Source organism: Melanerpes formicivorus, unplaced genomic scaffold (genome assembly GCF_026170545.1).
Source record: "Melanerpes formicivorus ecotype bairdi unplaced genomic scaffold, bMelFor1.0.p_v2 SCAF_1, whole genome shotgun sequence".
In the NCBI taxonomy this organism is placed as follows: domain Eukaryota; kingdom Metazoa; phylum Chordata; class Aves; order Piciformes; family Picidae; genus Melanerpes; species Melanerpes formicivorus.
The window spans coordinates 30,785,097-30,811,349 of NW_027142353.1; the positions used below are offsets into that span (position 1 = coordinate 30,785,097).

At 40.6% G+C, this 26,253-nt stretch overlaps 1 protein-coding gene across 1 annotated transcript in view; it reads right to left on the reverse strand.

Annotated features, from left to right (window-relative positions):
* TMEM131 (transmembrane protein 131) overlaps positions 1 to 26,253 on the reverse strand; it is a 136,331-nt gene that overhangs the window by 30,307 nt on the left and 79,771 nt on the right. Inside the window, exons 7-19 of the mRNA XM_068139069.1 lie at positions 25,934 to 26,056; positions 25,176 to 25,256; positions 21,917 to 22,067; positions 21,712 to 21,768; positions 20,737 to 20,798; positions 15,436 to 15,544; positions 10,787 to 10,895; positions 9,855 to 10,008; positions 9,583 to 9,753; positions 9,203 to 9,313; positions 4,456 to 4,590; positions 3,885 to 3,989; positions 2,475 to 2,561 (exon numbers count right to left, since the gene is read on the reverse strand). Coding sequence (XP_067995170.1) covers positions 2,475 to 2,561; positions 3,885 to 3,989; positions 4,456 to 4,590; positions 9,203 to 9,313; positions 9,583 to 9,753; positions 9,855 to 10,008; positions 10,787 to 10,895; positions 15,436 to 15,544; positions 20,737 to 20,798; positions 21,712 to 21,768; positions 21,917 to 22,067; positions 25,176 to 25,256; positions 25,934 to 26,056 — 1,455 coding nt within the window. The remainder of the gene's footprint in view (positions 1 to 2,474; positions 2,562 to 3,884; positions 3,990 to 4,455; positions 4,591 to 9,202; positions 9,314 to 9,582; positions 9,754 to 9,854; positions 10,009 to 10,786; positions 10,896 to 15,435; positions 15,545 to 20,736; positions 20,799 to 21,711; positions 21,769 to 21,916; positions 22,068 to 25,175; positions 25,257 to 25,933; positions 26,057 to 26,253) is intronic.

Here is a 26,253-nt window from a genome sequence, read left to right on the forward strand (position 1 = left end):
CAGTTATTTCTTTATGGCCCAAAATGGAACAAAATATTTAAATGTGGTGTTCAAAATGGACAACAATCCTGATGAATTAGGATATATATAGAGAATACAGAAATTGCTTTATATTTGGTGAAATAAAAGGGAAATGGGTCTTTATTTCAGTTTATCAAAGGCTTATGAGAGCAGTTCATAGATGAAATTGCAGGTATGGTAATCAGTGAAATAAAGTATCAATAAAATGGTGAGGCCATATAATCAAATGGGAAATGCAAATCCTAAGGATAAATACTAAGTGATGTTTGCAACTGTTGGCATGAACATATGACCTCAAGAGTAGAAAATTACTTCAGAACAACTTCTGAAGTAGGAGATCAGAAAGGAGATGAATGGGTAATAGGACAAATACAACATTTACCTGAATTTTTAGGATTTACTAATGTCCTACTGACTGACTCATCTTCCTCTGATAAGACTATTGCATTACATCTTCAAAAAAGTATCACTTATCTAACTAGATATGAGGTAAAATATTTGATAAAATGCCAGTGCAGAAATTACTATTTAAAAGTACACAAATTGTAAGACAAGCAGGAGACACTAAGGAGCTATCAGAGGAGAAGCTGAGAGCAGGCAGTGCTTTGACAGATTGAGAGTATGCAACATAGACAGAAAAATCCATTTCCACCAACATACATAGTTAGTTTAATCCCTTCAGAAACTGCCAGCTGCCTCCTTTTGATACTTCCCCCCCCTCCAAGTTTTCAATCTCTCTCCCTATGATTTTCCATCATATTACATTCCCCACTCATCAGAAAGTCATGAAATACCAATTGCAAAGTCAATATGCCTTGACTGACCATGATTCTATGGTTATGCTGAATGCCAACTGATAAGAAAGTATTATCTGATTAATAGCTTGCTGCTTCAGTCTGTAGCCTCAAACAAAGAAGCTGCTTCCAGTACTCACTGAATAAACACTACTGCAGGAGCAGGAATGAAAATAGCTATCACATATTTCTACAGAAAACTGTAGACCCACACTGCTTTCCTGCTCCCATACTCCACTACGTACCCTTGAGAAGATCTGCTCTCAGTGTGAGAATAATACAATAAGACTTCCACAGAGATCAAAGACTTCTAATAGTAAAACACTGGCTTATTAGCTGACTTGCTGTCTTGAGTATTACATCTGAATCATAGAATAGAATACATCAGGTTGGAAGAGACCTTCAAGATCATTGTGTCCAACCTATCATCCAACACCACCTAATCAACTAAACCATGCAACCAAGCACCCTATCAAGTCTCCTCCTAAACACCTCCAATGTTGGTGACTCCACCACCTCCCTAGGCAGCACATTCCAATGGGCAATCACTCTCTCTGCGTAGAATTTCTTCCTAACATCCATCCTAAACCTCCCCTGGCACAGCCTGAGACTGTGTCCTCTTGTTCTGGTTGCCTGGGAGAAGAGATCAGCCCCTACCTGGCTACAACCACCCTTCAGGTAGTTGTAGAGAGCAATAAGGTCTACCCTGAGCCTCCTCTTCTCCAGGCTAAGCAACCCCAGCTCCCTCAGTCTCTCCTCATAGGGCTTGTGTTCCAAACCACTCATCAGCTTTGTTGCCCTTCTCTGGACACGTTCCTGCAACTCAGTGTCTTTTCTAAACTGAGGGGCCCAGAACTGGACACAGTACTCAAGGTGTGGCCTAACCAGTGCAGTGTACAGGGGCAGAATGACCATCTTGTTCCTGCTGGCCATACTGTTCCTGATACAGGCCAGGATGCCATTGGCCCTCTTGGCTGCCTGGGCACACTGCAGGCTCATGTTCAGCCTACCATCAACCAGTACCCCCAGGGCCGCCTCTGCCTGGCTGCTCTCCAGCCACTCTGACCCCAGCCTGTAGCACTGCATGGGGTTGCTGTGGCCAATGTGCAGAACCCGGCACTTGGATGTGTTAAATCTCATGCCATTGGATTCTGCCCATCTGTCCAGCCTGTTGAGGTCCCTCTGCAAAGCCTCTCCACCCTCCAGCAGATCAACACCTGCCCCCAGCTTGGTGTCATCTGCAAATTTACTGATGATGGTCTCAATGCCCTCATCCAGATCATCAATAAAGATGTTAAAGAGCACAGGGCCCAACACTGATCCCTGGGGCACACCACTAGTGACTGGCCGCCAGCTGGATGTGGCACCATTCACCACCACTCTCTGGGCTCGGCCCTCCAACCAGTTCCTAACCTAACGTAGTGTGCTCCTGTCCAAGCCATGGGCTGACAGCTTGGCCAGGAGATTGCTGTGGGGGACAGTGTCAAAGGCCTTGCTGAAGCCCAGGTAGACTACATCCACAGCTTTCACAGCAGTTCAGTTGCACAATTTCTCCAGCAATTTGACATGGAAAAATTCAAGGTAGTGTTTTCCCTTGAAAAGGACAGATGAAAAAAACACAGCAAGAAAACATTTAATGCTATGACCAAACTCTCTTACCGGAAAGGAAGGTGGAAGAAAGACATGTTTTGGTAAGCAGGTCAGTGAGCCTACAGCAATCACTGCCTTCACTGGTATAGTTAAAATCTGGAGGAGGAAAAAAAAACCAACAAGAAGAAAGCTTAGAAAAACCCCAACAACTTACATTCTTATATTTCAGCCTTTCAATGTCTCTTCCACTTTCAAATTTCATAGACTAGCAAATCCCAGAAAATTCTACAATTAATATAGTCTAGCTTTATATATGTATTTACAACCTAGAGATATAACTTAAGATTTCTTGTTTAGAGCAGTCACTGTATTGTCAGGATGTACACCTTTGCACAGTCATATAGATCACCATTCCACTTGGAACAGGCATAGTTAAAATATAAGCTCTCTATAGGGCATTATGTAAGCCTCACTTGAATGGGGTTTACACTTTTGGAAAATAGGAGGATAACATCTTTAAAGTAAATAGTGAATAAGATACATTGAACTTCTCCAAAAATTCTGGAAATCATGGCAAGATCTCAAGACAGACATAGGCTTAGAAAAAAGAATGTGAAAGGAATAAGGGATGACAATGAAACCCTTTCTGTGTATTTGTGAAAGCTATTAAACGAGCAAGAAAATACAATGCTTCGAATTCTGTAACTAAAGGGTGACATACGTGTATGGAAATACTAAAAAAAAATCCCTTAAAATCTCATATAGTTGGCAGAAGTTAGGCATTTCCTATTTTCTGTAGCTTCATCAGAACCACACAGTAAGATACACAATTTCCTGACCTCATAAGCACAGTGTCACCCTTTTTTCCCCTACTTTTCCCCCCTCTTCCCTTATGCAAAGTTTAAATATAGGTTCCATACTCTATTAGAGCCTCTCGCATCTGCAAATAATCTATCAACACATGAAGTTGAGAATTAACTGGCTGCTTCTCTCTCCCTTACTAATCTTATTGTAAGAAATTGTCCTTCAAATGTAAAGCTGCAATTTCTTTGAAACAATTTTCACACCAGCTTTTGACAAAAAACCCCTCCAAAACCATAGCTCAATTTTAGTAACTGATGACATACCTACAGCACATTGTCAAGATGTGGTATGCCAAAAGATTCTTGCATTATCACTTAGAGGCTGTGTCAAGAACTACCTGTATCTCAAAGCAGGTCAGACTTAAACAGATATTTCTACAAGCCAGATGAAAATCATAATGAAAGTAATTCTTTATTCCTTCAGAGAAGGCAGTCAGTAAGTAGCATTACTGTCATTTGATAAGGGGTTAACTTGCAGGGGTAACTTGCCCTCCACAGGTTCTTTCCAACTTCTCCCTCCTATTGCAATCTGTCTGCTAATACAGCTTTTAAAACTTCATGCTTAAAAACTGAACGTATCATTTGGGCAACATACATGAATACACAATAAATATACCTCATAATCTGTCGTGACTTGTACAGCTCCATCATGAATTCCTTCGAGTTCTTTTGCTATTAGTTTTACTCTAAACACAGCATAGTAACCTGATGCTAGTATCACCTGTAAATGGCAGAAAGAGTCAACCATTGTATTCCATCAAATGGAATGAAATTTCACTTAAAAACATACCAACTATCCTCTCACTTCTTTAAACTCAATCAAAATCCATCTGAATCAACTGTCAGCGGTAAAAAAAATTGTAAACATCTACGTTACTACCACAGAAATCATCTGTTCCTTGAGGTGATAAATTCCACTCTTCCCAGATAAATGATGAGCATCAAATGGTATGGAGGTTACTGCTTCTGAAATTTCCCTTTTTCAAAATCTAACCAATCTGAACATAATTTTGCTTCTTAAAATATTTTTTTTTAATCCTACATGCTTTAGCATACTCATACAAAAATTAAGAATTCTTATATTCCCTCCCCCTGCTAAAATGAAACTGCAAGAAATTGCACAAATTTCTCTCTTTTTCCCCTCTCCTAAACCTAGCTTTAAGCAATGGATTCAAAGGATTACTTACTGAAGACTGATCAGATGCACTAGCATTTTGAAATTCATTCTGCTTTGCAATTATCGCTGTTGTGTTTCCCTTTTCAGTTGTTAGAAGTTCTATGGCCAAACCATCCCCTATAATATGCCAGCTTTTTATAGCCAGCTTAAAAAGAACAAAAAATATTGTTTTCAGTAACAACTCTGATGAGAATTTTTTTTACAAGCCTGTGGCTGAAGAGAGGAGGCAGCTTGAGGAGCGCAGCTCTGGGAGTTTGCTTTTGGCTTTGCTTCCCTTGCTTTTCAGGCGGTAAGGGGTTGGTGGCTCGGGACCTCCTGAAGAGGGGAGGAGAGGCAGCGGGCTCGGGTTGTGAGGGCAGTGACGTAGCTGGGGGAGGGGTTGCCGCGGAAACCGCGAGTCAGCCAAACAGCGCGTGTCTGAAGAGAGAGGAGGCAGCTTGAGGAGCTCAGCTCAGCCTTCTCACTGATGGGAAAAAAAAAACAGAAAAAAAGAAAAAGAAAAAAAAAGGCAAAAAAAAGAAAAAGCCGGGTGGAGAGGGTGGTTACTGCAAGATGGTTACTACTAGAGCAAAAGCTAATAGAAGAACAGTGGGCACCCAAACAGAGACCACACACAAGCATGCAGATGTTCAGGTAGGTGGCTGCAGTGAGTGCTGGAACCTGGCACTCGATATGGAGGATGGAAGGAACAACTCCTGTGTTAGGTGTGAGCAGATCAGTGATCTGATGAGCATGGTGGCCGAAAAAAAAGGAAGAGGTGGAAAGGCTAAGAGCCGTAAGAGATGGTGAAAGGAAAATTGACTATTCCCGTAATCTAACGTCTTCAAAACCAGAACAGGGGACAACTCAGTGCAACAGGGAGTTTGATACCTTCCCAGCATAAAGCCTCTCAACCTCCATGTAGTAACCCACATGAGCAGGGCCAATGGGAACAGGTCTCTGCCCGATGGAAGAAATGCAAACGGAGAAAGCCTGCTACTTTGAGCAGCACGCTGCCTGAAGTGCAATTACAGAACAGGTATGAGGCTCTGCAGGAGAAACAGGTCATTGGTAAGGTCGAGGACTCAAGAAGGTCAGAAGCTGCACCAATGACAGGTTGCCTCAGGTCAGCCATCATAACTAATCCAGAAAAGAAACCTCATAGGGTCATTGTTATAGGAGACTCCCTACTGAGGGGAACAGGGGGCCCAATATGCAGACCAGACCCATTTCATAGAGAGATCAGCTGCCTCACTGGTGCCCAAGTAAAAGACATTGTAGATAAAGTCCCCAAACTTGTGAGTCCTTCAGACTACTACCCACTTCTGGTCTTTCAGGTGGGTAGTGATGATGCAAGAATGAGAGGCTCACAATCAATTACAAGAGATTTCAGAACCTTAGGGCAACTGCTGAAGGGATCAGGAGCTCAAGTTGTGTTCTCTGCTATCCCTGTAACGTCAGCAATGGATGAGGGAACACTGAGGAAGGGCCGACAGGTCAATTCATGGCTCAGGGGCTGGTGCCATCAACAGGGCTTTGGGTTCCACAATCATGGATTGGTTTTCAAGGCACCAGAGCTGAAAACAACTTATGGGACACACTTGTCCCAGAGGGGGAAAAGAATCCTGGGGCAGGAATTGACAGGGCTCATTGATAGGGCTTTAAACTAGATTTGAAGGGGGGAAGGGGTTACTAGTCTCCTGCTGGCCGGTGACAAACAGAGGGGCAGCTCACCAGAGGCAGAGAGATGGAGAGCTGGTAAGGGCTCTCAACTTGCTGCCCTGAGGCAAGCCACAAATGATGCACCAGGACATTCTGTGGAAACCGAGGGGAATTGGCACAAGGGGAGGACAGGGCCAGCCCAGCTGAAGTGCTTCTATGAGAATGTGTGCAGCTTGGGCAACAAACAGGATGAGTTAAGGGCCGCTGTGCTGCTGGGATGCCACAACATAGTGGCTATTACTGAAACTTAGTGGGATGATTCCCATGACTGGAATGTAGGGATAGATGGGTATAAGCTCTTTAGGAAGGATAGGCAGGGAAGGAGAGGACGAGGTGTTGCCCTCTATGTCATTAACCAGCTGGAATCAGTGGAGCTCCACCTGGGGAGGGATGATGAGCTGGTTGAGAGTGTGTGGGTTAAAATTAAAGGCAAGACAAGGGAAGGAGGTATTACTGTGGGGGGTCTCCTACAGGCCACCTGACCAGCAGAACCAAGCAGATGAGGCCCTCCACAGGCAAATAGAAGCGGCTTCCAGGTCACAAGCCCTGGTCCTCATGGGTGATTTCAACCACCCTGACATCTGCTGGAGGGACAACACAGCAAGGCACCAGCAATCCAGGATGTTCCTGGACTGCATAGAAGACAACTTCTTCCACCAAATGGTAGAGGAACCAACAAGAAAAGGTGCTATGCTGGACCTTGTTCTCACCAACAGGGAAGGGCTGGTAACCAATGTGAGGCTCAGAGACAGCCTTGGCTGCAGTGATCATGAAGCAGTTGCATTTAATACCTTCAGGGCAATCAGGAGGAAGTATTCTAAGCTTACGACCCTAGACTTTAGGCATGCAGACTTTAGGCGTGCAGACTTTAGGTGTGCAGACTTTGATTGCTTCAGGGATCTGATAGCCAAAGTGTCGTGGGACAAAGCCCTGGAGGGAAGAGGGACCCAGGACAGCTGGTCAATATTCAAGGACCACCTCCTCTGTGTCCAGGAGCTATGTATACCAACAAAGAGAAAAGCAGGAAAGATTGCTAGGAGGCCTGCCTGGATGAGCAAGGAGCTACTGGACACACTATTACTTCAAAAGAAACTCTACGGGAAGTGGAGAGAAGGACAGCTAGAACAGGGGGTATATAAGGAAGCTGCCCGAGCAGCAAGAGACCTGTTTAGGAAAGCCAAAGCAGAGTTTGAATTGAATCTAGCCAGGGAGGTTAAAGGGAACACTAAGAACTTCTACAGGTATATTAATGGCAAGAAGAAGACCAGGGAAGGTGTGGGCCCCCTCAGAAAAGAAACTGGTGAAATGGTCACAAGTGATGAGGAAAAGGCTGAGGTACTCAATAACTTCTTTACCTCAGTCTTCACTGCAAGGGCCTCTGGCCACACTCCTGATTTTATGGAAGACAATGCCAGGGACGGGGAGGAAGAACTGCCCATTGTAAGTGAAGATCAGGTTCGTGATCACCTGAAGAACCTGAAAGTGTTCAAGTCCATGGCACCCGACGGATTACACCCATGGGTACTGAGAGAACTGGCAGATGAGGTTGCTAAACCCCTCTCTATTATATTTCAAAAGTCATGGCAGTCTGGGGAAGTCCCCACAGACTGGAAAAGGGGAAACATTGCCCCCATCTTCAAAAAGGGCAAGAAGGAGGAACCAGGGAACTACAGGCCAGTCAGTGTCACCCCTGTGCCCGGAAAGATCATGGAGCAGATCCTCCTGGAGGCACTATTGACTCAGAAGAATAGTGAAAAGGTGATTGGGAACAGTCAGCATGGCTTTGCCAAGGGCAAATCCTGCCTGACCAATCTGGAGGCCTTCTATGAGCAGGTGACAAAATTAATAGATGAGGGGCGAGCAACTGATGTCGTTTACCTGGACCTGAGCAAAGCCTTCGACACTGTCCCGCACCACATCCTGGTCTCCAAACTGGTGACACATGGGTTTGATGGGTGGACCACTAGATGGGTAAGGAACTGGCTTGATGGCCACACCCAAAGAGTGGCTGTCAATGGGTCCATGTCCCAGTGGAGGCCAGTGACAAGCGGAGTCCCTCAGGGATCAGTCCTGGGACCTGTCTTGTTCAACATCTTTGTGGGTGACATGGACAGTGGCATTGAGTGCACCCTCAGCAAGTTTGCTGATGACACCAAACTGTGTGGTGCAGCAGACACGCTGGAGGGAAGGGAGGCCATCCAGAGGGACCTTGACAGGCTGGAGAGGTGGGCACAAGCCAACCTCATGAGGTTCAACAAGAGGAAGTGCAGGGTCCTGCATCTGGGTCGAGGCAATCCCAGGCACAAATCCAGGCTGGGCAGTGGCTGGCTGGAAAGCAGCCCTGAGGAGAGAGACTTGGGGGTGCTGGTGGACAAGAAGCTCAACATGAGCTCTCAGTGTGCACTTGCAGCCCGCAAAGCCAATCAGATCCTGGGCTGCATCAGGAGAAGTGTGGCCAGCAGGTCGAGGGAGGTGATTCTCCCCCTCTACTCAGCTCTGGTGAGACCCCACCTGGAGTACTGTGTCCAGTTCTGGAGCCCCTCTTACAAGAGGGATGTGGAGGTGCTGGAACATGTCCAGAGAAGGGCCACAAGGATGATCAGAGGGCTGGAGCACCTGTCCTATGAGGACAGACTGAAGGACTTGCGGCTGTTCAGTCTGGAGAAGAGAATGCTCTGAGGTGACCTAATTGTGGCCTTCCAGTATCTGAAGGGGGCCTACAGGAAGGCTGGGAAGGGACTTCTCAGGATGTCAGATAGTGATAGGACTAGGGGGAATGGAATGAAGCTGGAGGTGGGGAGATTCAGGCTGGATGTGAGGAGAAAGTTCTTCACCATGAGAGTGGTGAAGCCCTAGAATGGGTTGTCCAGGGAGGTGGTTGAGGCCCCGTTCCTGGAGGTGTTTAAGACCAGGCTGGGTGAAGCTCTGGCCAGCCTGATCTAGTGTGGGTTGTCCCTGCCCATGGCAGAGGGGCTGGAACTGGATGATCCTTGTGGTCCCTTCCAACCCTGACTGATACTATGATACTATGATACTAAAAATAAATGCATTCTTACCTCAATTGGATTGCTGTTGATAACTGCAAATAAAATGCTGGTAGCTTCTGTTGCACTCAATATGCCAAAATCTATAAATTGTTCCTCAGTTTTTGGAGGCAGTACAAAATACTAGAAAGATTGATATAGGTATTTTAGCACAAATGAAATATGAAATGTGCTTAAACTCTAAGTTCATTAATGCATTTACTAATATTTCTAATACAGCAGTAATGTGACAACCTCAAAACTACAGGGAATAAGAAAAATACGTATATTTGGTTACTGCTGAAAACTTAGTAAAGAACTGGCCAAATAATTTTGAAAATAAAAATAGAGAATTAAAAAATTATGTCTGCCTATAACTAGACTAAAGTAAATTAAAAAAGGAAAATACTTACATCTAAAAATCCTGTGTATGCTTGGACAGGTAGGTGAAATTTAGAAGCGTTGGTGATAAGTAAAATATTATTATCTATATGAACAGACGATGTGGAAGGCATAAAATGAAGTGTAAAAATATATCTGGATTCATTAGGTGGAATTAAGACTGGTTTACTCAAGTTCTGGACCTAGATCAGTAAACAATGAAAATTGATGTTACAATTTAACAAAGACCAGCATATTTAAATATTTACTATTAGGTGAAAACACTCACTGAAATAGGGCTTACTTTAAACATTGGTTTTGCTTCTTCTGGTAACACAACATCATGTATAAGGACTGCAAAACTGAACGTGTTTGTTAGATAGATCTGTCTTTCCACAAAGTCAGTGGCACTGTCATGGATGTGAAAGAGCGTGGCAGCATGATCAAATCCTAAGTACCTATTAAAAGAAAACAGTATGAGAAAAATAAAGACTTTCCTCAAATGAAGTATTTTTCTTACGCAAAAGACTAGAATGCATTCCATCCAACATCAAAAAAACTGGGGACATTGGCAATTGAGTAATTCAAATGAGACAAGAAAATAATGATGTGAATCTGCATATTAACAAGACTAAAAGTGTTGAAATATTCAGATAATTTGCAAATCATGCATATTCCTTATTAACTAAATCAGGAGTTTGCAATACTAACAGGTAAGGTTTAGCTTGTTTGCCTTTAAAGTACTTTTCTCAGTTCTGTTGATAAGTAACACTTCATTTCAACAATAATTTTAAAGTCTGCTTAGCCATACTTGGTAAATAAATAAAATATTAAGAAAGCACTGACAGTTCTTCCAAAGTTTGCTTAAAACCAAAAATATTTTCTTTACCCTTATTTCATATAGTGACAGATCAGCAAATCCATAACTAGAAAAATTTCCAATACTGCATTTTAAAAGTGTCTCACCTGTAGCCTTTCTCAGCTGCCCTCAGAAACTGAGGTCACTTTTCTCGCAAGTCCTGACACCAGATATGCATTACCGAGACTACTTCATCTACTAGTGTAAAACCAGGAAAATTCAAACAAGTAATTGTAGTTTTAAATGAGCTCTAGATACAAAAAATTAGGGTATCACTTTTTTATATCTTCTCTCCCCCTAAAAAGGCTACATTCTCTGCTAATCAGCTAATTTACAGCATTTAATTTTTTAATTATGTTCAACTATGGTAAGCTTACCCATCCAACACTTCTGCTTGATACGGTATTTCAAGTTTGGAGTAGCTCTTCTCTTTTGCTTTAACAGTTATTTTCCCAGAAGACTGTGATGCTTTTTTTGCTTTTGATGCTGTACACACAAAAATATAAAAATATAAAAAGCTTGTTAAAGCAGACAAAAAAAAAAAGATCCATTACATTACAAAAAAAAATAAATGCACAGAGTTAGTCCAGAAATGAAGTATCACAGAAGAGAGAAAAGGGAACTTAAAGACATTTTGATGCGCAACTGGCACGTAGTAAGTCTAGGAAGTAAGAGAGCCGAGTTCTGTATTCCTCCTCTTTAACACCAGTTAGTTTGCCTGCCTGAGTTAGTAAGTTTATATACACTAGGGAAGCCTGGTTATTCCTGTCAAATAAATAACTTGAACATCTCCAGAGGATAATTAGATCCCAGGAGAGCAGAAATAACAGAATCACAGAATGAGGTGGAAGGGAACTTAAAATATCATCTAGTTCTAACCCCCAACCTATTCCAGTGCCTCACCACCCTCATGGGGTAGAATTTCTTCTTAATGTCTAATCTAAATTAAGCTTCTTCCAGTTTGAAATTTCCTCTTGTGGTGTTGCATGTGCTTTTGTAACAAATCCCTTTACAGATCTCCTGTAGCCCTCTTTGAGTACTGAAAGGCCACTCTATGGTTTCCCTGGAGTCTTCCCTTCTCCAGGCTAACAAAATACTCAAACTATGTTATGGCCATCTATTGCAACTCAATGGCCAGATGAGATGTTTATGAAGCTTGAGATGTTCCAACTTAAAGAGTATGGTATACATCTCCCTCCCTACTAACAGAACAGGAACTTGAGACGGCTGGGCTTCTCAGAGCTGCCAGTTGAACAGGACTTTGGGCCGGGAACACAGCAATGTTTTAATAATGAAGAAATAAAAGGCATGCTAAAGTTTACAGAAACAGAATTGGAATCCATGTAAGAACTGTAATTACACATGAACCAAGAATGACACTCATGGGTCTGCTCCAGAACAAGCATTGTTCACCTGGCGGCAATATGGCCAGAAAAATTAAGGGATTCAAATACTAGTTAGGAGAAACCACCAGTCCCTAAAGCCCATGCATGTATTAGGACAGCTGAAATAGCAAATATTTAGGGCTGGCTGCTTCACTGAAAAGAAACTGATTAAGACAATCTCAAAAACATTAGGCGGTTTTACTGGGGATTTCTCCCCAACTACCATTCTTTCCAAGATCTCCTGTTTCAGTCAGTAGGTCCTCATATAACAATTCACTCTAGCTTCAAAAACCAAATATATTACCACTTCAAGCTGACATGGTTCAGCTATTTCAGAGTTTATTTATAGGCTAAACCATTGTAATGGGTTTGGGCAAACCCCCTCCCCACCACAGGGCAGAAACAACGACTCAGACAAAGGGATTGCAAAAGTGATGGAAAGTTTAAATAGAAAAACAATTTAAAAACAAACAACACTGAAAGCTTTACAGAGAACCACAAGCACCATGACAAAGAGAGAAATCCCAGAACATACCCAGGAACGTCCCATCCCCACCTGGGGGTACACCCAAACCCCCCCAGGGCTCTTTCCTCCCCCCCAACCCAGCCTTGTGCCTGGGCAGGCCCAAGGGAGGCGGCTCACGCCATTTTACCTAGGCTGCAGCTGGGGACAAAAGAGGAAGTGAAGACCCCGCATGGGCATTTTATGGGGGAGCAGGGCATTATGGGATTGAAATACCTGCCTGTGACCACCTCCTGGGCTGGGCCCACCCGTAGGGACCTCCCAGGTGTGTTCTGTGCAGTGGCATCCAGGCCAGCACCCAGCCTAAACCACCACAACCATACCTCACTCAAGCTACAAACCACAAGCTCTTAAATATCTGAAGTGCTAATCCATAAATAAAATTAGATCTACCTGAAATGAAAAATCAATGCATCTATAAAGTTAACCATGCAGTTGTAAGATACTAGTTGTTGCTGTAACAACTGAGTAGATCAACAGCATCCTGACAATTGATTAAAATCTCTATAAAAATGGAGGTGACTTTCTAAAAAGATGTCAGCATAGTATTTACAATCACACTATGCAGGAGGAAAATGACTGAATACTACTTTTATCAAGATATAAATGAAAGTCAGTATCAATATACAGAACATGCCATTGTAGGAAAGGCACCAGCGCAAAGTTTTTCCACCTTGGCCTTCCTTTTTCTTTAATGTGAATTCAAGACAGCAAAATAAAATAAGCCAACTTTGACCATAAGGTTCTCAAGAGCATTACAGAGCCCTATCTCCATAAGCATTCCACCATAAAAGGTAATTTATTTATTTTATTTTTTTTTTAGAAATAAGATTCTGGACTATTTTTTAAATTTTGGAAGGATCAAAGGGTAATCCAAAGGATATACTCTCCTGTAATACACATTACATATACATTACTGTGAGGACCACATCCCGGTTCATTAGGATTTCCCAACAGCAAATGTCTATTTAGAGTAATAATATATTTTAAATAGTCACTGTCTTAATAATACTGCTTATGTTTGACAGAACAATGAAGAACTCCTCCTCTTCTCAACAGTCTTTACCAGTCTACATTACTTGCTGAGACATTGGATTCAAAAGTAACTGAAGAGTTTGAGTTGAATCTAGCCAGGGAGATTAAAGGGAATACTAAGAACTTTTACAGGTATATTAATGGGAAGAAGAAGACTAGGGAAGGTGTGGGCCCCCTCAGAAAGGAAAATGGTGACATGGTCACATGTGATGAGGAAAAGGCTGAGGTACTTAATAACTTCTTTACCTCAGTCTTCACTGCAAGGGCCTCTAGCCACACTCCTGATGTTATGGAAGTCAAAGCCAGGGACGGGGAGGAAGAACTGCCCATTGTAAGTGCAGATCAGGTTCGTGATCATCTGAAGAACCTGAAAGTGTTCAAGTCCATGGGACCCGACGGGATACACCCACGGGTACTGAGAGAACTGGCAGATGAGGTTGCTAAACCCCTCTCTATTATATTTCAAAAGTCCTGGCAGTCTGGTGAAGTCCCCACAGACTGGAAAAGGGGAAACATTGCCCCCATCTTCAAAAAGGGCAAGAAGGAGGAACCAGGAAACTACAGGCCAGTCAGTCTCACCTCTGTGCCTGGAAAGATCATGGAACAGATCCTCCTGGAGTCACTACTCGCTCAAAAGAATAGTGAAGAGGTGATTGGGAACAGTCAGCATGGCTTTGCCAAGGGCAAATCCTGCCTGACCAACCTGGTGGCCTTCTATGAGCAGGTGACAAAATTAATAGACGAGGGGCGAGCAACTGATGTCGTTTACCTGGACCTGAGCAAAGCCTTCGACACTGTCCCACACCACATCCTGGTCTCCAAACTGGTGACACATGGGTTTGATTGGTGGACCACTAGATGGATAAGGAACTGGCTTGATGGCCGCACCCAAAGAGTGGCTGTCAATGGCTCCATGTCCCAGTGGAGGCCAGTGACAAGTGGAGTCCCTCAGGGATCAGTCCTGGGACCTGTCTTATTCAACATCTTTGTGGGGGACATGGACAGTGGCATTGAGTGCACCCTCTGCAAGTTTGCTGATGACACCAAGCTGTGTGGTGCAGCAGACACGCTGGAGGGAAGGGAGGCCATCCAGAGGGACCTTGACAGGCTGGAGAGGTGGGCACAGGCCAACCTCATGAAGTTCAATAAGAGCAAGTGCAGGGTCCTGCATCTGGGTCGAGGCAATCCCAGGCACAAATACAGGCTGGGCAGTGACTGGCTGGAGGATAGCCCTGAGGAGAGAGACTTGGGGGTGCTGGTGGACAAAAAGCTCAACATGAGCTCTCAGTGTGCACTTGCAGCCCACAAAGCCAATCAGATCCTGGGCTGCATCAGGAGAAGTGTGGCTAGCAGGTCGAGGGAGGTGATCCTCCCCCTCTACTCAGCCCTGGTGAGACCCCACCTGGAGTACTGTGTCCAGTTCTGGAGTCCCTATTACAAGAGGGATGTGGAGGTGCTGGAACGTGTCCAGAGAAGGGCCACGAGGATGATCAGAGGGCTGGAGCACCTCTCCTATGAGGACAGACTGAAGGAGTTGGGGCTGTTCAGTCTGCAGAAGAGAAGGCTCCGAGGAGACCTAATTGTCGCCTTCCAGTATCTGAAGGGGGCCTACAGGAAGGCTGGGGAAGGACTTCTCAGGATATCAGGTAGTGATAGGACTAGGGGGAATGGAATGAAGCTGGAGGTGGGGAGATTCAGGCTAGATGTGAGGAGGAGGTTCTTCACCATGAGAGTGGTGAAACCCTGGAATGGGTTGTCCAGGGAGGTGGTCGAGGCCCCGTCCCTGGGGGTGTTTAAGAGCAGGCTGGATGAGGCTCTGTCCAGCCTGATCTAGTGTAGGGTGTCCCTGCCCATGGCAGGGGGGTTGGAACTAGATGATCCTTGTGGTCCTTTCCAACCCTGAATGAAACTATGAAACTATGAAACTATGAAATTAGAATAAATGTAAGCCTTTTCCAGGTAGGAAAATTCCATTTACTTCTCGAAATTACAGAAAACATTTCAAGAGAGTGAAAATTAATGAAGCTTCAGCAAGTTTTCAGAATCATTTCACAAGTTCTAAGAGGAGGGGAGCAGTACTTACCATCAAAGCTAATGCTTGCAACTTTGGTATATTTACTTTCAGAGGCTTTTAACGTAACTGGCTTGAAATGTACTGTTATAGCTTCATTCTGTGGTGTAGGTCTAACACTCTGCAAACAATCAAAATATGAAGGACCTGTAAGTTGATCATTGTTAACACACTGGGTAGCCTTCAAAGTGATACAACTCCAACTAGCTTTGGATGTGTTCTTACAGGTCTGTCTTTCCTTTAACAAAACAGCATTATAAACAGCTTTGGAAATTTTTCAGGTCCTGCAAATTAGTCAATATGCAGGAAAGCAGGCAAAAGAGAGCTCTCATTGGGAATGCTGGATAAGATGACAGCATGGCCAGAAATATGCTAATAAAAGACAAAGCAAGTTTTATTTAAGTTAAGATTTGTAGTTTTAGTCTTAATACTGCAAGGTTAAAATAGCTGGTGCACTCATTAAAAAAGCTGTTACGTGACTTGTGTAATTGATGGTGATGATACAGTAATCTACCTTGTCTCTGACCCTATGCTAAGCCTGCAGACCTGACAACAGGGGGGAAAAAAAACAACAACAAATAAACCATATAGTGAACAGTTTTGTAAATCTGAGATGACACTCATTCTATACCAACATTGTACAAGATCATGTTTTGTATCTGAGGATTACTGTTTTAAAACTTAACGGGAAAGGTAAATTGGGCACTACTGGAACAGCACTTGTGTCAGTTATTAACTAAGGGTGATTTTAGAGATATTCATTGCTATACAGCAGGATTCTGGATTCCATGCCAACATCTGAAACCCCTGTGAAGACTGCTAGCAAACTATCTAGACTCTAAAGAGAGACACTGGGTGTGGAGCATGTAAATGCTCTTATTCTTGTGTTGCTTAAAATAAGGATGGCTCATATGTTTTCTGCTCCACAGCTGTCTTCTGCTGTAGGAACAGCTACTGCAAATTACAGGATGATGTATGAAGGAAACAAATGGGTGCTGTTTTACTTTATGCTGGTCTGCAGAGGTTTGCTGCTGCTTCACAAGCAGCTGAACCTTTCTCAGAAAGGAGCAAGGCAGACAGCAAGTGGTACAAACCAATTATAGTTCTTCCAAGCTAAGCTGTCCTCGATTATAAATTAAAGCCATCAAGTCACACACACCTAAGTAAGTTCTGCAGACCATGTGATCTTTAGAGGAAACAAGTAGCACTGCTCCTCCAGCTAATGAAAATCTCTCTCAACTCATCTAGGTATTTTGTACTTTGGATTTATAGTACTGACCTTTGTCATCTGTCTGCATGTGATGCAGATATTTACTATTTCTCTGCATGAGTCTATTCATAATTATCACAATTTTCTTCTACAGAAATCCATACAAAACTCAGATCCTGAAGTGTCTTTAAAAAAATCCAACCTCTTAAAGCAGATTAAATCGAAGCTGTATTGAAGTTCACAACTTTTGAGTGGCAGAAAGAATAACTACTTCTAGTAGCTCTTTTCATGCAAAAGGCTGGGTTTTAATCACTGAAGTTTGAAGTTATCTTGATTTCACTCAGTAAATGAAATCAGAAATATTCAAAAGGAGAGCCTGTCATCAGAAAAGTGGCAGGTTTCAGAGGTGCACCTCTTAAATTACAAGAGTAACAAACCTAGATGTATTTACTCAAAATGTCTACAGCTAATAAATTAAGGAAGGATTTTACATTGTTGTTTTTTTAAATTTCCTATCTACATAATTTCTCGTATGTTGCTTGATGGCCTAGTATAAAAGGAAATACAAATTGAGACAACTATAAGAAAAACAAACAACCTTAAAAATTTTTTCAACTTTGCCTTCTTCAAATTTTAACTTATTTTAAATAAAGCCCAATCAAAATTTGTCCTGAGATGAGCTTCAAGAATTATCATATATGGACATGCCATGGGAATACATGCAAAAGAAGTTCCATCAAGGATCTACCACCAATATTCTCAGAAAATCTCACAGCAACTTCACTGGGGAAGAGTAATTTAAAACTACATGCTTCCGTAACACATGGCTCTCCCATGGGTGTCAGGATTCCTGACCTTGCTCTATGAAGGAACATCCAATATTTGGCGTAAGACCAGAAGCGTAAAATCAGAAAATAAGAACCTTAAATGTTCGAGAGAACATTGGTCGGGGAGTAGGAAGAAAGCTTCATGCTACTGCAGCAGTTACTGGTGAAGTCTGGTTTAAGGAATTTTCAGATTCAACTTTTATCCTAATTAACTAAGGAGAAGAACATGCATTGAAACACTAGGGCATGTTCATCCATACTGTTTACATGTCTGCAGGCTCCCAGTTTTGTCTTGTCAACCTAGCATATTGGAAGCTGTAGATTTTTGCCTACACATAATGAAGATACAGCTATGCTGCTGCAAGAGAAAAAAAGCCTTGTGGATGCAAGGCAGCAGACTAAGGCTGGTTCTACCAGTGTCAGAACCACCTCTATACTGGTTTACTTGCTTTTATGGACGCCACTATTTTGTCAGTAATAACACGTCCTTCACTTTAAACAGGGATGCACCTAAATGACTGAAGTTCACTTTCACCATAAAGCACCTTTCAGAACAGTCATGGAATAAACTACTGCTAGATTTTAATCCTCTATGGTAATTTTTACCTTGATGAATTTGAGATGGGTGGACTCAAATATGCAGACTGAAAACACTGACACAGAATTAATTTGTTTTCTCACAGCTTGATGAGAGAAAAAAAAAAGTTTGTGAACTGTGACAGAATTAAGTACTTTCTTATACAAACTTTTCCATTCTGTAAAACTCAGCTTCAATATACAGCTGTTCTGAAGTTGCTGTTTCTTAATGCACCAAGCACGTTTAGGAGCTCAAATTCTGAAGTGTATCTTTGTTTTTATGGGCTTAAATTGCCTTTACGAAAATCAAAATGTTTGTTCTAGAGAAAAGATTAAACTAGACAGCATGGCTTAATTGTTGCAGCATGAGAAGTGTTCATCCAGTCACAACATAAATATGGTTCTTCCTAATAATGGGGAAAGCCCTCCAAAATATAATTAAGGAAGAGTTTTAGAACTCAAAAAAGAAAGTCAAGTGACTCACTTTCCTCAAACAATTTGTGGGACCACAGCATGACTAAGTACTTAAAGGCAGAACAACTACAACTCTGGCAACAGTACTCACAGTTTCTCATACACAGATGACCTGAAGATATTTAGTTCCTTCAGCACACAGCTTAAACATATGCTAAATATAGCCTTGGCCTTTTCTTTTGACATTAAGCTGAAATTTGTCACAGAGCTGTGTCTCACTGCTTTTAAATCCTAGTTCTAAAGGGTCAAAGATCCATTTATCAAACTTTCATGATGAAGCTACTCATCAGTTTCCTTCCAAAAATTCTTTACTCTTTCTTACCACTTTGAAATTCCATGACTGGCACAATAGCAGAAAGTCACACTGTGCTAAAAAGCTTACAAACTTTACAACAAAGCTGTGACTTAATGGGAAGAACAACTGACTTGTGGCACATGTGACAGTGAATTAATCATATCTGTGCCTTTGTGGTAGCATGAAGATTGCAAAAGTGAGTCCTAAAAGTTTTAAGATGACCAGTTTACTTCTTTGATACACTCTAAAAGAATAACTCATCTGGAAAATTTAAGTCATAAAATCTGTAAATTATTATCAAATGACAGACTTCCATTAGACCACAATCTATGTTATGTAGTCTACAGAGAGTTTGTTTTTTTCTGTTGTAGTTTTGGTTTTGTTGTTGGTTTGTTTGGTTTTATTTGGTGAGGGTCTGTGTTATTGGAGTTTTTTTTTGTTTTGGTTGGCAGGTTGGTGGTTTTTTGGGGGGTTGTACGTGTTTGTTTTGGTTGGTTTTGGTGTGTGCTTTGGGTTGGAGTTTTTTGTGTTTTGTTTAATGGAGCAATATGAACTAGTTACTATGTTATCAGATATTATACTAGTAGTTTGAATATATGATTATTTGCATTGTACTCAAAAAAGTGTATCACACACTATTTTTAAAAAACCACAACAAACCCACAAAACAAACCTGTCCCTGTGCCAAAATCCTGGCAAATCTAAGAAGATGGACATAATATAATACAGCAGATTCAACTGGAAAAAATATTTATTAAATTTACCAATCCTCTATTTGAAAAAATCATACAGTTATATTGTTAAATAAAAACCCTTCACAGAAGCTGGTTCATAGCTTACATGACTTTTAGAGACCCTGTAAGATCACCAGACCTTATTAATGCAACAAAGAATTAAATTGTTGCAGTATACTGCAAGTTTCTCTCAACTCGAAAAACACTATTGAACAACTTAGGAATCATTGCAATGGACAACTACCACAAAGAAATGTTATCCTTGTTGCTAAAATTGCATTCTGTTTCTTTTTTAAATTAATCTAGCCTCAGTTTCCAGCATCTTATATTTTTCTTAGATTATTTACTACTAAAATACAATTCCCTACAGTTACAGCTATAAGCTTTAAATAAACAGAAACACTCTCCAAGAGCTCAGTATGAAGCCTCTTCAGTCACTCTTCTGTCTCCTCAGGTTTCTTTTCAACACTTCAGCACAATCTGAAGTGCACTGGGACAAGGCATAGCTAGTTATACAACTAAATCTGGAAACCAAGGAAGATGGGAAGGGGAGAAGAAGGAAGAAAAACAGTGGCAATGATAAAAATCACACAGTAAATAGCTATGAACGAACAGAGGTAGACTAGCAGACTTGAGTCAAAATTCTGAAGAGAAAAAAAAACCAGAAACTCCAAACCCTAGAATTCTGAAGCTGTCTGCACTTTATGTGCAGCTGCAGCAATTTTGCTGGAAAGGGCTCTAGAGTGTTTGCAGGCTTAAAGCAGACAATCTCAAGAAAACAAGGGTCACTTTACAGTCTCCTCTTCAAAGATACTCTTTGCTCATCTTAAAAGATTATGTTGGGCAACCACTTCATACACGCTCATGGAGTGGGAGAGGAGGACAAAGAATTCCACAGACTCTGCATTAATCTCTTGTTCATTGAACAGGAGTTACTGCTCCTAAGTATAAAAGCTCTCAGAGGCTCAGATGTTGCAGGCACAGCCTGTAAATGCTGAAACAGTCATTTGAAGAAGGCTATGAAGCAATGAATATACCATATATACAGATTATCTGTCTTACTAGGTAGCGTGTGGCTGAAAATATAACTTGTCTTTTCATTCTGAACACTACAGGGCGAACCTGTGAATGATGAAGTGTTATGAGACAATGTAAATCCAAGTAGAAAGTTTAAAATTGAAAGAAAATACAACTTACTGTAATTAGCACATCTTTTATTCCTGAATTTAATAAATGCAGATTTAAAATTTTTGGCAGATCTGTTAAAAAAACAAAACAAAACAGAAATCACACCGGGCTATTAGGCTATTTAAAATAAGAAGCATATATACAAAGTCATCTGTACTAACTGGCTTCTCATCTAAATTCAGTGGTGTTCAGTTTTTAAAAGTCAGACTAACATAACGTTACAGGCAGGCAAAATAGCTAATCCACAAAAATCGACACACTTCAAAACTATTTTTGTGCATTGATAGTTATTACATGTTTCAGCTAATCACTCATCTTTCTAACTCATTAAGAAATGAGCAGGTTAAAAACACTACAAAGAATGATTTTGCGAAGGGCACCAATACTCATTAGAACCTTATCTTACTTTCAAATCATTACATGTTAAAATTGAGTTGCAAGTACTTCAGGTGACACCTTTTTAGTTGAAAGAAGATATGAAGTTTGTGTTCAGTAACAAGTCCTTTTTTGCAATTTCAAAAGAGCTTCAGTTTTATTACTTTCTGCTACATGCTTCTTTTTTAAACAATATGAAATTTAAGAAGTCAGGCACAAGTGTGTAAGTGGCACTTAAAAAGATCTCAAGATAAGTAACAAATCTGAAAAAGTTTTCACTATTGCCTCTGTCTGCAAATTATTAAAACTTATGCAGATATAATTCAGTCTTTCAAAATAAGTTCACAAACTAAGTAAACTGACAATGGTTTTCAGACTAAGCCATGCACAACTGTGTAAGACTACCACTATTACTAGACTTATAGCTGGATATGCAAACTACTGTTGGGTGGTACACATCTCTGTTAACATATTGGTACCCTGCTTTTGAAACACTAGCTTTTAAAAAACATCAGTACTTAAGCAAGCCCAAATACTACAAAAGATAACTGGGCTTTCCCCTCCCACCTTACTCCTTATAAATACTTTGAGACTTGAAATATGCTTTACCTTGTGTTCTTAGAGTACCAAAATCTAGCATTTCAGTTGATGAATAGATTCCTGGTGCTTTAGGAAAAAAGCAAAGGAAAAGTTACCATTTACTTCATTTTCTTATCATATTAAAAATTAAGCTGAATAAGTCTTAAACAAAACAAGCAAAAAACCACCCAACCAGAAAAGGCCAAGACCCCACACCAGACAATTTTCTACAAACCTGTTGTAACTTCTACTTCAACAGGGAGAATGATAAATTCTGTGCTGTCTGAGGCATTTGTTTTTATTCTAATGAAGGCTGTATGATTATCTGCTTCTCTTGATGAAAAGCTGGCTCTCATCACTCCTTTTGTTTCATAGGGAGGTATTTCCTGATAAATAATCAAAGCATATTTGAGTGCAGTAATTACCAAAAAAGCTGCCACAGCAAAAAAAAAAACAACAAAAAAACATCACATAGAAGCATTGAGTGTAAGAGTAAGAGATAGGCTGCATGTTATTAAATTTAGAAAGAATAGCTGTAATCATGTGACACTGAATAAAATTAGATACATGCAAAAAGACTTTCATATCCCATTTGATTAAGTTTTATGTATTAAAATTGCAGTAGAAAGACAGTAGACTAAATGGACAGAATCTACCAATAAACAAAATCTATTCATGAAAATATTATTGAGTGCTATAACATCAAATACTGGTTTTGCATATTCTAATTGATTTTCGCCTAAGCATACACAAGGTGTAGTTTCAGGGGTAAACAAATTGAAACAGTGCAGTGCAGAATTGCAAGCACACAGAAGCTTGTGGAGCTGCATGTTTATTAGTCAACAAGCTATTTACATCAGAAAGCCAAAATGTGTTTTAGTTTCTGTATCAAGTCTATTCCTTCCTTCCAGGGAAGTCTATTCCCCTGCATCCAGGGTTTGAAAGACAACACTATGTGCTGGACATAGCTGTGACAAAATCCTAGCTTTGGTACCATGTTTGAAACACTAACATTGCATATCCCTTCCCATTACATTACAGAAGGGCTGGGACACTGGAGTTTTTCCCTTTTTTTTTTTGTTTGGTTTTTAAAAAGAAATCTTGATCTGAAATTTGGAGCTTCTTCCACTATAAACACAAATATGGCACAAAGAAGGAATTTTTCATGAGCAGTCCTTGTATTGATTGATGTTTTTTCCGTTTACAGCTTCTTTCTTTTGTGTTTTTGATGAAGGAAGCTGGACCTATCCATATGGGTGTTGATACCTTCCCTGGAGGTGTTCAAGACGGGGCTGGATGTGGCACTTGGTGCCATGGTCTAGTCATGAGGTCTGTGGTGACAGGTTGGACTCGATGATCTCTGAGGTCTCTTCCAACCTTAGTGATACTGTGATTGTCTTATACATCTCCTCTGTACGTTCTGCAGTACAAATGTATCAGTCCATTCTGGAGGTCAAGCCACATTTTCCATGGCGTAATGGCTGTAGATGTATTCTTTTGTAACCAGAGAATGTAAAAATATCTACTTTCAGCTACTACTACAGGGCAATTCCCTAAACCATGAAGCTTTCAATTTTTTTTTGCACTTATTCACAGACCTAATGTAACACAGCCATTCATTAAAGTTTCAAAGGATGTGATTTGACTGTTCCATATGTGTAACCAGGGATACAAGTTTGTCAGATCCCTGAAGTAACTTTGGACAAGGATTACAAAAATACTTCCATACATGTAGACTGCTTCATCCAATCATTTGTCATCAAAACTATTTTAGATTATGATGTACATCCATATGTCAAGATATCATCACCATATTTCAAACAATTTTCTCCAATCTGCAGCTTTTTCTAACTGCAGTGCAGCTCCAGATATAGCCAACACAATGATATACCTAAATGTTTCCTTCTGCTAATTTAATTTCTTCTAGTTGCCTTGTTTTGAAATAACACTGGTTGATAGAAACAAAAAGAAAATAAAACAAAACAAAATCAAGAGAATTAGTGCTGATTAGTGTTAACCTGTCTTTCTATGCAACATGCTGGAAGCTTTCACATGCGTGTCAACATTGCTTTAACTTGCAACCTGGCCTGGAGATGCTGAAAAGCCACATGCTCGAGAAACAGAACTAGAAATAAACCACGCTTTTGAAAGTCTTCTGCTCTTTTGTTTGTGACTAACGCATTTGCTACACACCTACCAATGGCTACAAAATTCAACATTCCCCTTGAGTTTGTTTGAAAAGGAAGAGGCTACCTTTAGAAGATAACCATTTGACTAAAATGGTGTCAAAACATTAGGATCTTAATTTTTTAAAATTAATTTTTATCTTTATTTCTAACCCGCAGCATGTTTACTTTTTCTACTTCAATTTTTTAAAAGGCTTGTGATCTGCAGCCATAATTCTTTGCAACATTTGTATCTAAAACTATGATATTGCCATTCTCATGGACTTTCTCCAGGAATGTCAGGAACTCAAGTTTTGTGACTATCCTTCTTAGTTGACTGGGATATATCCTAGCTTCACTCATAACAACAGATGTGACTGTAATGATACACCTGAGTAGAAGACACACATTTTGGAGCCCTTGGAGCTAAGATGACTTTAAAGCTGCTCCCAGACAAAAAACAACCAGACAAAAAACCCCACAAACAAACAAAAAAAACCCCACACCAAACTCCAACCACACACCAAAAAACCTCACCACTAAATCAAACAAAAAGCCAACAACAACAAAAAACAGTCATCAAGAAAAGAAGCATTTCCACCTGAAGAGGAAATGTGTTTTGGATATTACTAGCAGAGTGACAGAAAGCACACAGCCAATACCTTACTTTCAGGATGCTTCTAAAATTTATTTAATGAGTGAATCCAACCCACTACCCCATCTCCAGCAGCAAACATGAAGAGTAAAGAGTAATTGCAGGGTATGCATGTGGAAGTACTTTCCAGAACAGTTTCCAGCCACTCTCAACTCATGATCTAGGGATTTATTGAAGTTATATACACTGCTATTTTATTTAGTAGTCCTTAACAGATTCGACTTCTCTAAGTGCTTTCAGCTGCCTTTTCAACCCATGTACACATTCACAGTTTGCAGGAAGGAATTTCTCAGTTTAAAAAAAAAGACATTGACAGAAATAGCCATGTTTTTTTCTCTCTGAGATAGATCCAGCTCACCTTCATCTTAGGTAGGTGCAATTAGGTAGGTAAACCTGAATGCTGAGGTAATTAATTCTGCTGTGAATCATCTTATTCTTCTCATTTCAAAAAGGCACAGTTCAATACAGATGACTTCTTTTACCTAAAGCCTTCCTTCAATTGCTGTTACCATACAACTAACAGACTCCATTATAATTTCAATTTCTATTGAGAGTTTTTTTCATGATTACATGACATTAAACAATGTTGGTTAAAAAAATTCCAAACCTTACATTGTATCAAAATAAATCTCCCCAAACAAGGTCAGTAAGTGCTTCAAGGGACGAGTACTCACCCACAGCTTCCTGGTACCTCCTTGCTGACCTGTTGGAAGCTCTAAATGGAGATCACCTCCACTGGAATACATTTCTACCACCTGAGGTGGATAACAGGACAAAGTTAGCACTCACCTTTAAAGGAATCCAGGTTTTGTTAACAGGTATTATAATGTGCAATGGTATGGGTTATCAACTATTTGACCACTGGAGTAACATATATTCACTTTTAATTATGGTGATGTGGCCATTTACTAATGCTACATTTTATGGACTTTCTGTAGTATTTCACAGTTTATGCACCACTTACTTAATAGAATCAGATCATGTTTGTCATCAGATTATTCATTTGCATATATTGTAAACTATAGCCAGCAATCTTGACTTAACACAAGAATGCTTCTGAACATTGCATACTAGCCTACACACCCTAAAGGCACTTTAGGTTGTGCAAAACAAGCCAAAGGAAGGTAAGAGACATGCTTGGATTAAAAGCATTAATTATCAGTGAAGTTTAATTTATTTTGCAGTAATTATGAGAATTTTAAAAATAAAAATTTCACTATAGAACTTCAATTTAGCAAATTAAGTGATCTCTGATCATAATCTCCAATTTCTAGAACTCATTTACATTTAAACAGAAGAACATTCATATAATATGAAAGACATAATCTCAAATAGCTTTAAAGTTCAAACAAAAATTTAAGCAGTACCAAAATAAACAAAATTTTAGTTTAATATCATAAGCAAGCATTTAACAGTTTTCTGTTAGGCTCACCTGCAAAGGTTCACTGTGAGGGTTATGTATATTTATTATAGGAGAAAAACTGCTATTTACAGGAACTCGTGCCCCAATAAAGGGGCGCAATCGATAGGGGTTTGGTACCCCAATACCAAAAACCTGGTTGAGAAAAAGAAAAACAAGTTTTAGCAGCTGTATGTGATTGCTGCTGAGCCTAGCATACACATACTAATTTTAGTAGTCTACCAAGTAGTCTTTTCAATTAATTTTATGGTATATTTCTAACCAAACATTTCAAATGCAGTATCATGCTAAAGCACTGAAATAAAGAATCTGGTTAAGTTTGCAGCTAAAGG